The sequence below is a fragment of the Aptenodytes patagonicus genome, chromosome 1 (assembly GCF_965638725.1).
Source record: "Aptenodytes patagonicus chromosome 1, bAptPat1.pri.cur, whole genome shotgun sequence".
Classification (NCBI taxonomy): domain Eukaryota; kingdom Metazoa; phylum Chordata; class Aves; order Sphenisciformes; family Spheniscidae; genus Aptenodytes; species Aptenodytes patagonicus.
In genome coordinates this window covers 158252461-158264384 of record NC_134949.1, presented here as the reverse complement: position 1 = coordinate 158264384, position 11924 = coordinate 158252461, and the positions used below count along the sequence as shown (strand labels likewise).

At 47.6% G+C, this 11924-nt stretch overlaps 2 protein-coding genes across 3 annotated transcripts in view; one reads left to right on the top strand and one right to left on the bottom strand.

The window, feature by feature from the left end:
• Positions 1-443: 443 nt before the first annotated feature.
• SOWAHC (sosondowah ankyrin repeat domain family member C) lies at positions 444-5389 on the bottom strand. The gene has a single exon (XM_076360302.1). It carries the CDS (start codon positions 5339-5341, stop codon positions 3830-3832), a length of 1512 nt encoding a protein of 503 aa, XP_076216417.1. The 5' UTR covers positions 5342-5389; the 3' UTR covers positions 444-3829.
• Positions 5390-5647: 258 nt separating this feature from the next.
• SEPTIN10 (septin 10) overlaps positions 5648-11924 on the top strand; it is a 31925-nt gene continuing 25648 nt past the window's right edge. For both annotated transcript variants that reach the window (XM_076360320.1, XM_076360314.1), the window contains exon 1: positions 5648-5770. In XM_076360320.1, the coding sequence (XP_076216435.1) occupies positions 5741-5770 (30 nt within the window). In that variant the 5' untranslated portion in view covers positions 5648-5740. The remainder of the gene's footprint in view (positions 5771-11924) is intronic.

Genomic DNA, 11924 nt, shown 5'->3' with positions numbered 1-11924 from the left:
AGCTGCCAGTTAAGACACATTACAAAAAGCCTTAATCCTAAACCTTTTTTAATTGTATTGACCTTTACATAGTGACCAAAACTAGTATTAGTCTTCCCAGAGTCAGAGATATTTAGCTGCATAGGAATAAGGTCAGGACGCTATTTTAAGTTAAGCAGTGCCACTCTCCCAGGCCCTTATTTAGACATACTTCTCCACAAAAAAAATTGTTGCATCTTCATTTACTTTGACGTGAGCTATTAGAGAGTAACTGCCAAAGAAAAATGTTAGTCTTGCAAACAACTCAACTGTATTTTTTCCGTGTCTTACCCTTCGAGTGTTACACAATATCAGACATCTTCATAATAATAATAAAAAAAAAAAGACAAAACGGTACATAATTTTAACAGCCAGTATGCAAGTAGCACCTAAGTAAGCAGCATACAGAAGTCAATTCAAGCATAAACAATTCATGGGCTCTTTTTATTTCAGTAAAACTAAAGCTTACAGATTCTTAACTCATAACCATTCAGAAAGACATCCATAAAAAGTTGTATTAATAAAAACTGACAGGCTTCCAGGCCTTTAAAATATTTCAAACATAAGGTACAATAAAAGATAGCAAATGTTTACATTACAGTCTTGCTGCCTTACACACCATCATAAAAAGTGAACAAACACATTCAGTAACTTCAGGCGTACCATTAAAAAGACACCAGTAAGTGCTCCAGTTTTCTGTACCATACAACTTTATTTCAAATTCACATCTTTCTAGCCAACGTATCTAAAATATTTGACTCAAGAGTACCTTTAGACTGTAAATATTCTGAAACAGGGCATCAAGCCTTTCCTATCTCCAAACAAAACTTAAGTTTTAGCTCATGTTATAAAAAGTAACCATGTGGAATGTGACAAGTCATAATGTGAAATCAAAGTGCTTTAGTCCCATAGCGCAGACAGACATTAGTGGTTATCTAGCCATTCGGCAATACATCTCAAACACCAACAGAGATGTTTGCTCTGTTGCACCCCACCTTGCAAAGACCTTTGGACTGTTACGGTGAAATTTCATTAATTGACAGCTAAACAGTATGAGTGGACCAACAGTTTCACTTTGATACTTCGAATAACAAGTTATAAATGAGGCATCTTTTTACCATTTTTCAAGTTCCCTTAGTAATTACCAAAGTTCTACTGTATTATGCAAGACAAAACTATGTTCCAGTTAGTCTTTTAAAATCCAAAGTGTGCTGTATTCCAAATCCCAAAGCATCGAAACCCTCAAATTATTTCTCCAGACCCCAAGAGCTATCTAAGACTCAGTATTTTTGTGCAATTCTTACTATTTGCATGTGAAGAGATAAAACACTTCACCTAACAGTTCATATGAAAAAACTATAAACTCTCAAAGCAGAAAGTTACTTTAATAAGGTTCGGACATAGGTAGTTGCATGGAATATGTGCTCAATTCAGAAGTGGACATGCTGAAGAGGGCTCATGTTGCCAGTGTTCAGTCAGAAAACTTCCCTTCTACAGAAGTTTAAAAAGCTATTTATCTTCCAGAGTGAAGGAAGTTTAAGACTTAGGCATTTAATTCTCTTCTATGTTACAAAAGAATTAGCTCTACAGTATAATTCGTATGATTATTCCCCCCCCCCCTTTCAGACACCCCATTTTTGTACAAGTTTACAGCTTAAACGGGAAGGGCTGAGGGAAAATTTCTGGTCCTGTCCCACAGACGTAAAGACAAAGTGCTTTGCAAGACTGATTTTATCTATCACATTTGTGGCAACCAACCCAAAATGAAGGCACATGAAATCTATAACACAGCTTATAAATTATAAACTAAAGCTGAACCTCTGTATAATTTCTAGTCTTTTTGCACAAAAGTAATGACCAGCACCTATGCAGAGATTCAATTGTTTTTTCATGTAACTTTCCCCAGAAATAGTTAAGTGTTGCTTGCATGCCTATGCAAATACTGTCATTTATTAGGTTTTGACACAAAGTGCAGAAATTGGTAATTTATCCGCACAGGAAGTCTGAAACCAATGAATCGCCAGCACTCCCTTCCTCTGTCGCTACAAGAAATGTAAGCCACCAGCAACAGCTACAGAGAGCTGTTACCTTGAAAGTGCACAACTCCCAGCAGCAGTTTCCCTGTGACGTGTTCTAGAGCTTGTGCAAGCATTTAATCAGTGTCCCAGATTTGGATTTTCACATGTCAAAGCCTATCTACTTTTGGTTAGTTACTGGCCAGACAGGCACGTACATTCTGAGGAAGCCAACTCGAAACACGCTTTGACAAACGTTGCACTGAAATTGGCCGTACCTTAACTTCTAAGCACAGATGAGCGTCTACCTTGAGCAGCATTCAGGATCCAGGGTCAGCTCAATACCTCATTCTTAAGGAAAGCCGAGTCTGGATACAAATCTGCCTCCTAGATTTCACTGGAATTGCTACCTTTAAAGCAGAGAAACAAGATTCAAGGTTTCTGAAAGCTTTAGCAGACGGATAGGCTTGTCAACCAGATTAAGACTTACTAGGTTGCTGAACAACAGTTCAAAGCCCTGGTTATCACTTCTCTAGAAATACTGGTTTAAAAGAACTCAAACACCATTGCCATCACTTAACTAGAATATGTCATTATACCGCTTTCACTCAGGATGATAAACAGGGATAGAGTTTCAGAGTTCTGGTTATTCACCTTGTGTGTGAATTCACCGCCCCCCCTATTTCTGCACAAAGTCAGTTGAAGGGATTGGCACACAAGTTACTAGTGAACACAGACCTGTAGCTATTACATTACAGGCCCATATTAGAGTTTCATGAAGATTTCATGCAATGGTGTCTGTGCCCTTTTCCAAAAGAGAACCACTTTCACAGGTAGCACATACAACACAATTTTCTGATTTTAAATGCAGTGAGTTACACAAACAACATTAACAAGAATTGACCAGACTTAATAACTGAAACTGCGCTAGGTCTGGCACTTGAGAATTCACAGTGATTAAAATAAAATTGCTTTGCCTAAGACAAAACATAAGATACCAAATATATAAAAAGACTCTTTGCTTCCATTATCTTGTATTAGTATTCCAACAGCGATAAGCAAGCTCAGTAGTACCTCAGACAGCAGAGACTTCTGCACGTGGTTAACTTTATTCATTGTTTGCAGTGCAATGGATTTTTTTTTTTTTAAATATATTGACGATGTCAAATCAGGCAATTTTCAATGCATAAAGTCAACACAAGCTCAAGTCTTTGCTGGATCGAAGCTTGGATTCTGACAGGGAACCGTTATCTACCATCTCATTTTGGGTACCCAACTCCACACTGTGCCAGGTGGTATTGCTGTTAAAGAGAAACTTAAAGTACACTTGCATATTACTGAGGTGTTCTTCTGACATAGCAAGTTGCTGTAAGTAGTTTATAGTACCAGTTGATAATGTAAGAGTAGAGCATTTGCACTTTTCTTTCCCTCACTCAACTCGCTAATCCTAGTAGATTCACTAGCACAGGTTTCTGATCCTGAAGCCTGCCTTTAGAGAGAAAGGAGCACAGCTTTTAAACACCCCAGCGTTTCTCAATGCACCTGCTGCCTCTCATCTCAGCACTGAAGGCCCAGCCGAAGCAGCCGCTCTCGGGAGTTGTAAGCCACCAGAGCCCCGTTGACCCACTGGGCTCAATGACTCCACCGAACTGAGTTAAAGCAAGATACTCAGGATCCATCTCCCTGGAGTACACGGGTCTAGATGAGCACCCACTTGTACCTGCCTCACCTTCCGCACTACACCCTAGGGCACTTTGGTCCGTGCGCCCACCTCCCAGACCTCCTGCTCCCCGGCCTTATCCAAAGACATTGGACTTCGGCCTGAGCTTGAACGACGCTTTCAGGGATTTCTCCTCGTGCTCTTCTTCCTCGGTGTCACCACGAAAGGATGGCGTGTTGTGGATGATCTGAGTCCTGAAGCGGATCTTATTAAGCCGAGGCTTCATCCGCCCGCTGCCGGAGGCTTTCCTGGTCATCTCCTTGCCCTTGCCTGGCACTGCTGCCCCTTCAGTGCCCTCAGCTTCCTCCCCAGTGCTGTGATGGTGGTGGTGGTGGGAGAGCCGGTAGCTCATGAGGTTGGAGGGCAACACCTTGGAGAGCCTCCAGCGCCCGCTCCCATTGCCGGCAGCCCCTTCCTCCTCCTCCTCCTCCAGGGCCCCCACAAGGCTCCGCATGTCCCCCGAGGTGCCCTGGTGCAGGTACTGCGCGGCCTTGCGCCCGCTGTAGTCGCGGATGTCCACGTCGGCGTCGTAGGCTCCTACCAGCAGCTTCACCACTTCGGCGTGGCCGTGCATGGCGGCTATGTGCAGCGCGGTGTGCCCGCCACTGGTGCGGGCATTGATGTCCACGGGCAGCTGGTGCCGCTGGGCAAAGTTGACCAGCGTGGCCAGCAGCTCCTGCCGCCCGTGCTTGGCGGCCCAGTGCAGCACCGTGAAGCCGGTGATGAAGTCCCGCTTGCAGAGCAGCGCCGGCTCACAGCTCAGCAGCCCCTCCAGGCTCTCCCACCGCCCGTCCGAGGCCGACAGCATCCAGGCGTGCTCCAGGGGGTCCAGAGCCACGGCGCCGGTGGTGCTCCCCTCCTCCTCGGCGGAAGAGGAGGCCACCGAGGCGCTGTCCGAGTCGCCGCCGCGGCCGCGGGCCCCCCCGGGGAGGGCGCCGCGCTTCAGCTGGGGCGAGCCGCCCCGCGCCGCCTCCCGCAGGCTCCTGCGGCCGCCCCCCTGCGCCGCCGCCCCGGGGGCGCCCTCCGCCGCCCCCGCCTCCTCCGCCGGCGGAGGCCGCCCCGGGCCCGCCGCTACCGCAGCCTCCTCGCCGCCTCCGCCGCGCCCGGGCGGCGGCCCCCGCCGGGAGCCCTTTCGCTGGCCTCCGCCCGCCGCCGGGCTCGGCCGGGGCGGCTCACCCCGCCGCCCCGCGGGCTGAGGGCGGCTGCCGGCATCCTCGCCCGCCGGCGGCGGCGGCGCCTCCTCAGCGCCCGCCCGCGGGGAGGGCGGTGGGCTCGGCCGCTCCGCGCTGTCCCCCACCGCCGCCGCCTCCTCCTCCCCGGGGGTCGGGGCGGCGGCGGGGGGCTCCGGGGCGCAGTACCGGCGGCGGAGGTGCACGTACTTGGCGCCGGTGCCGGGCTCCTGGCGCACGGTGGCCACGGCGTTGACCAGCTCCTTGAAGCGGTGGCGGGCGGCGGCGCGGCGGCCGGGCTCCGGGGGGCTGAGCCAGTCCCGGAAATGCTCCAGCAGCTCCGCGTTGCGCGCCCGCCCGCCCCGCGCCGCCAGGAACCGCACCACCGACTCCTGCCGCAGCTCCGCCGGCTCCGCCATCACCGCCCCTGCCCCATCGCGTCGCGCCGCCGCTCCTCCTGCTGCTGCGGGCGCGGCGGAGCCGCTGCTGCCCGAGCCCCTCCTCCTGGCGGCGGCATGCCCCGGCAATCACTGCCGCGGCGGCGGCGACGCGCCACCCTCCGGCCGGGAGGGGCCCGGGCGGCCGCCCCGCGCCACGAGCGCCCGCCTCAGCGGCAGCGGGGCCGCTACCGGCCCCCCCCCGCCCCGCTCCTCCCCCTGCGTGGGGCCGCCGCGGCCCCGCCCGCCCGTGGCGCTGCCTCTGCCCGGCGGCCGGGAGCGCCCCGTCACGGCTGGCGGGTGGGTGCGGGCCCTCTCCCCTCGGCGGCAGGTCCGCCCGCCCGCCCGTGTCCCTCCCTCCCTGCCTCGGCTGGCGGGGCTATGGCCGCTTCCCATGCCGGTCGGCAGCCGGTAAGTCCCCTCCGCGGTGCGGGAGCCGTGAGGGGCGGGCGGGGAGCTCCGCCGACCGTTAGCCGCCGCGGTGGCCGGTGGCCAGCCCCCGCCCTGGGGGTACCTGGTGGTAGGTGTCATCCCGGCGCGGCTCAGGGGACGGGTCCGGCAGCACCGGCACCAGAAGGGGAAGGTGGCGGGCGGTTACACCGTGTGGAGAGGTGGAAGTGCCGCTTGTACCGAGTTGCTCTCGCTAAGGGGGGCCGGGGGTTGCCGCTGGGTCCGTGCTGGAGCAGCCAGCAGGTGGGGTGGCGCTGGTGAAGGCTGCTCCGGTGCGGGGGTCAGAAGGCAGTGCGGGGCTTAGGTTAGCGGGCGAAATAAAGCCCTGGCATGCCATTTAGTTCCCGGAGTTGCCAGGCTTTTAAAAAACTTGTTGTTGAAGGATCTTGTTTTCAGATGTTGCCCTTCTTAGAGGTCCCATAGCGTATCGCATATTTCAAGTAGTAAGTTGAATCTTGGCTATTGAAGAAATACTTTTCTTATGCATAATGGTGAAGGCGTCAGCTTTATGCTTTGAAGGCATTGAACCCATCCACACATTAGCGCTGGAGCATTAGTTCCCTTTCTGAACATGAAATAAATCCATTCGTTTATGACTTGAGTTTTCTGCCATGTTTTACATCTCAGCAATGCAAAGCACAGAACGGTTCTAGAAACAACACGGAGTGGGAGGAATTGGGGGAAAAATCCTCCACCCTGGCTGTGTAGTTAGCTGCTTTTGCATTTTCTGGTAGCGGGAAGGTAAATAAAGTACCTGTCTCTGGTGATTATTGGCTCATTCCTGTCGCCGTGCTGTTACACCTCAGTTATGTCGGTGGAGCTGCATGTGAAGCTGCCCCATGAACTGAAAAAATGGAAAACAACTGTTACTCTTTTGAAGTTTTCTTTTCTTGGAGCGATTCCCATCCGGGGCAGTGTCTTGCTCTGCTTCTCGATGGGACACCCGAGGGAGCGGCGTGGGAGCGAGAAGGAAGAGGGGCTGCTTTGCGTTCGGGTGCTGAAAGAGTTATTTGTTGGACCGTTGTTAGAGCCATCACAAGGCCCGACCACGTCCCGACCAACCTCGGACCGAGAGTGAAAGGGCTTCATTCATGTTACCCCGCTTGCTCACAGCTTGACTGTGGAGCCATAGCTTGCTTTCTGCCGGGGCTCCCGCCCCGAGAGCTCCATTTCACACATACTCTCTTTAAGGCCTCTATAAGTCCTTTGCAGTTGCACTATAACGTAGTGCAATGCATTAACTTTATATAAGCTTCCTCTCTTCATACACAGTATGTATATATAGCTAGGTGGAGAGTCAGTACTTCACGGGCTGGCTCTCGCGGGAGACCGGAAAAATGTGGAAAGAAAAAAACCTAAGAGCCAAAGTACGAGAAACAATACAAAATGTTTTTGCTGCTTTATGTTTGTGTGAGGAGTGTGGAGAGAGGCGGTAAATCGGCAAAAGTGAGTGAGAGCGGCATTGAGGGTCCACTAAACGGATAGGTTTGGTAAGGGAAGAGAGAGAAGCATGTACGTGGAAAGCTTTACAGAGAATACTGTAAAAACAGGGGTATAACATAGTTCTGTAACGGAGGAGGGTGATTTTGTATTAGGTTTATAAATGTAAATGATGTAAATGTAATGATTAAAATATATTGACATGAAATAATATTTCCTAGTTTAACACATGCTGTATAATTGTTAAAGTGTTTCTTACTACATTGTGGGAAAGATTTTGTTTTCAGTCATTTTGCAAAAGAAATGTAAAATCAGTCTCAGAATGCAGTCTGACCTCCTATAAATCTCTTTACAATCAGACTGCACAAAGTCTGAGGTGCAAGTATTTAGTACTTCTGATTTTTGAAAATCTGACTTCTGGGAAAGTTTTGGCAGCCATTGCCCCCATACAACAGCATACAGTGCTCGTCGTTGATTAATTAAAAAGGAGGGGGGAAAAAAAAATCCTTGTTGCAGTCAAAGAGGCATTCTGATAGCAACCGCCATTGTCTCATCCAAGACCAGCGTTGCCTTCTCATTCGGACAAGGAACATCAACAAGGGGCTGATGTGGTCAAGGGTGACGAAGACTGACCTGCTGCCCTTCAGGAAGCACAGTGCTAAAGCTGCAACAGGCACAGCTGAGCCAGCGCAGCCAAAGAGGTGCAGATCTGCCGAAAGTGAGTGCAGTTGTGATACCAGTATTGATACCAGCGTGAGTATTTTTCTGTGTCGGGGTCATCTCAGGGGGCTGCACCAGATTTCCGTTTCTTTGTTTTTCCTTCCTTGAAAACGCACAGGTCAAGAGAGGCCTTTCTGTGCGGAGCACAAAACCGAATGCTTTCTCCTTCTGCGTAGCAGTAGCTGATCAGTCCCCTCTGAACCAGCGCTGTCGTCGTCATCCTTTGCCCGGCACATGGAGTACTAGTGGTGGGGAACTGGTTTCTTTTCTATCGTCAAGTCTTGATTCCCCCACCTGCTGCCTCTTGCCACATCTATCCATAGGCAGCAATGGAGGAACAGGTACTACATGTGCTAGATTTTCAACTTACTTAAAAGCCTGTTGGTGAAGAGAGGCCTTAGCGGCGTTTACAAATGAATACGCTGCTGTCTGTGAAATCACCTCATCACAGCTGGAGAACTAGCAAAGTGTCTCTGCTTGTTTGTTTGTTCCTAAATACCTCAAAATACAGTGCAGAAGTTGTCTTCAGGAGCAACCTGCGCGTTGCGCCCCCTGCTCTCCACTGACAAGACTGTCACTTTTTCCTCTGCCCATCCCACGTGACTTCAGAGCATTCAAGAAGATTCTGTCCTGCCTCAGACTTCGTCAGACAGAAACATAGGGCAAAAAGTCACCTTTTTTTTTTTTTTTTTTTTTAAGGTTCTTTCTAAGGTGTCTCCATATGTATGTGTATGAAGGAAATCTTGTGGGAACCTATGGTTTAAGGCAACTTCAGCTGTATTGTGTGTTGAAGTGGGCTAGAAAAGGAAAACAGTTGGTGCACCAGAATACCATGTAAGGAGTCATTTGAAAGAGATGAGGGAAGAATCCGGGGCTTCTCATGTTTGAACCAATCCCTAGAAGTTGTCTACTGTTTCTCTCATACTGAATAAATTACATGATAACTGTGAGTGAAATTGTCAAATGAGTTTTCATTGAATTGTCTTTTGGCCAATGCTTTTTTTTTTCCTACACACCTTTTCTGGGGAATGTTTTGTTCCATACTTGACTCCTGTGTGTTGCTTTTTATTTTAAAGAATAGACTAATGTATTAATTCCATGTAATTTTTAATGTACCTCCTTTCTTACTCTGCATCTTCATGGCCTTTTCTTTCTTTGTATTTTTTTCTACCTCATCCTCCTATATTTTCTGTTCTCTTCTGTGTTATTTTGCCAAGGTTTCCTTTCTGTTCCCTCTACTCATCCCATCTGTTCTCTGTCTCTCTCTCACGCATGTATCGACATCGAGAGATGTCAATGGTATGCATGCCTACACCACACGTCTACATTTTACATTTTGACTACCCAAAAATGGAAAGTATTTTTCTACTCACTTCCAAAATCTGGTTAGTTTCCTACTTACCTCGTGTTAGGAGGCAATAGCAACATTGATATTTACTGGACTAAATGTAACTTTGGTTATGAGGAAAGTAGTTGGCTGTAAGAGAGTAATGCAATTTGTTATTGGAAGATTAAAATAGATTTTCTGGTTTAATGAATGTCCACAACTGTTTGTGATAGTGGAAAACTCAGGGCTCTGAAAGAGCCGTGTTTGGAGCGTCCACGGGCACGTTAACGTGTTGTCGGCCACCCTCGTGGCTGACGCCCAGGCATCCTTCCGAGGGCCTGTGCGCAGCCTGCGTAGCTGCCTGGGCCTGGCAGGACCCTTGCCTCCTGCCTGTGCACACGAGCATCGATTACTTTTTTTCTTCAAGCTTGGGAGGGCAAACTTCAGTCATCTCTACAAGCCGAGTGGCAAGCTAGTTGTTTGCCTGGAGTACAAGTCTGGTTCTGCAGGAGGCTTATGCAGAGAGATGCACGTAGTCCGAGACCCAGCTTTTGCTGTGGAATGGCCCGGCGTTGCGCAGTTTTAGCCTCAAATAGGTGGCAAATTTAAAAGATAACTAATTATTTTTAGTTTGTTTCTGAAAGAAAAAAAAACAAACAATTTTTAAATGCTACTTTTGTCTCAGGCAATGATTTTTCTTTGCACGCTGTTTTTAATGGGCAAGAGGACTTCATATAAACCAATATAATTGATTAACTGAATTTGCAGAAATCCAGATGCAGTTCCGTGAAAGCTATGCTACCAACCCTTTAAAAAGGAGGGGAGGGAAGGAGTGAGATGTGATTTGGACCATCTCAAGCGATCTATATTGTGTGCTATTTTGATGAGAGTATGAATTCTGAGAAAGCAGTGAGAAGCAGGAAGTATTTACGGGAATATTACAGCTCTCGTAGCATTCAGGTTACAAGCTTTGAGTTATTCACTGAATGAAGTTGGATGAGATGTTGTCTTCAAGCATAATTTAGCTGCTCCTTCCAACAGATACTGATTTGAAAAGACTGGCTAGTATGGTGACTTAATTGCTTTCAGCATGATTTACATTTCTTAATTTTGGAGTTGTCACCATTTTTCTAAACTGGTGATACAGTAGGAACTTGTTTTTCAGCTGGATGACATATTATTTCTTTGAAAAGTAGTAAGAATGCAGGCATCACGTGGTCAGTTTTGTGGATTTAATTTCCCTGCATATTTGTTAGACCACAGCAGGGGGAAGCTGTATGAGGTGCTGGCATTGAGGGAGAGACACGTGATGCCCTTGGAAAATTCCAGAAGGAGAAATGTAGGCTGTTGCTTTTCTATTAAGAGAATGCTCCAACCGATGTCGGATGGAACAGGTTCACAAAGTGATTCTTCCGTAAGGAAGGCGGAGGGGGGCGAGTCTCCAAATGAGAAGAGTAGCTCTCAGTCCCGTAACGTTTGTTGCATGGAGAACAGAAGTACAACCGTGCAAGAAGGTAGGCTTCTAAATCCGCGTGACTGAGGCTGTCTCAAGTTGAGCTGCACAATATTTCTTGAAAGTTTTGTAGTCCAAATTAAGAGCTTTTATTGCAGCATTTTTGGTGAAGCTGATTCCTGAGGACTCCGTTGTGGGTCTTAGGACAACTGTCTGAACAGTTTAATAGCAGTTAAAATCCCTAAAAATGTAGATATATTTTTAAAATAGAAATAGATTCTGCATCTTTCTGTCTCTAGCTTTTAAAGTTTTGCTATTAATGTAGTGTTGTTTTTTTTTTTGTGTGTGTGTGTGCTACCAGAAATCTCCTCTTCATATGTACCGTAATCAAGTAAACTCTGGCCATTTTCATGAAAGAACTTACATAGTCTATCTTTCTGTACTATTTCTCTGTACAGATGGTTTCTGAGACCCTGAATTATCCCTTTCTGATCATCCTTCGATTTGTCAATCTCCTCTTTAAAATGAGAACCTTAGGACAAGACATTAAAACGTGTTCTCATGAATGTAAATAATATTATTTCTGCTTGAAATTCTTGTTTTCCCCTATCCTGTGGTTATGCACATTCTGCCGCTGACATTCTCATTGTAGGGTCACACTCAGTTGGTGAACATACGAGGTTTTGGGGGGTGGTGGTTAGTTTTTTTGGTTTACTGTGTCATTACCTCTGACAGAAAGAACTAGAAAGAGTGATCTTGTGGTTAAGGTGCTAAATTACACCTGGGGTGAGTGAGGTTCATGTTCTTGCTCTCTTAGTCTTTCCCTTTATTATCTCAACTAATATCTTTGTGTCATCTCTGCATGCACAAAGTGAAGATGGTATGTCTCTTCCTCCCCGAGGACAGCGCTGAAGAAAACTGTGCATAGAACACAATTTCTCTACTGGGGAAGTTCTTCTAACTACCGGATTCTGTAATCTGTTTTTACAACTTACCAGGACTTTTCTGTCTTGTGTAAATTTTTTGTCTTGTGTCTGAAATGACATAGAATGTCTCGTGTACTTTTACATATGTCCATTTCCAGAAAAATGGTTTTAATTTTGACTCACAACTGTGTAGTGTCATTAAATTAACTTATGTACTGCAGAAATGAAATATACTATCTTAAAATAGCA

Bases quoted from the DNA above. Each gene is read 5' to 3' on its own strand.
- SOWAHC (XM_076360302.1), bottom strand. From the start codon at position 5,341: ATGGCGGAGCCGGCGGAGCTGCGGCAGGAGTCGGTGGTGCGGTTCCTG.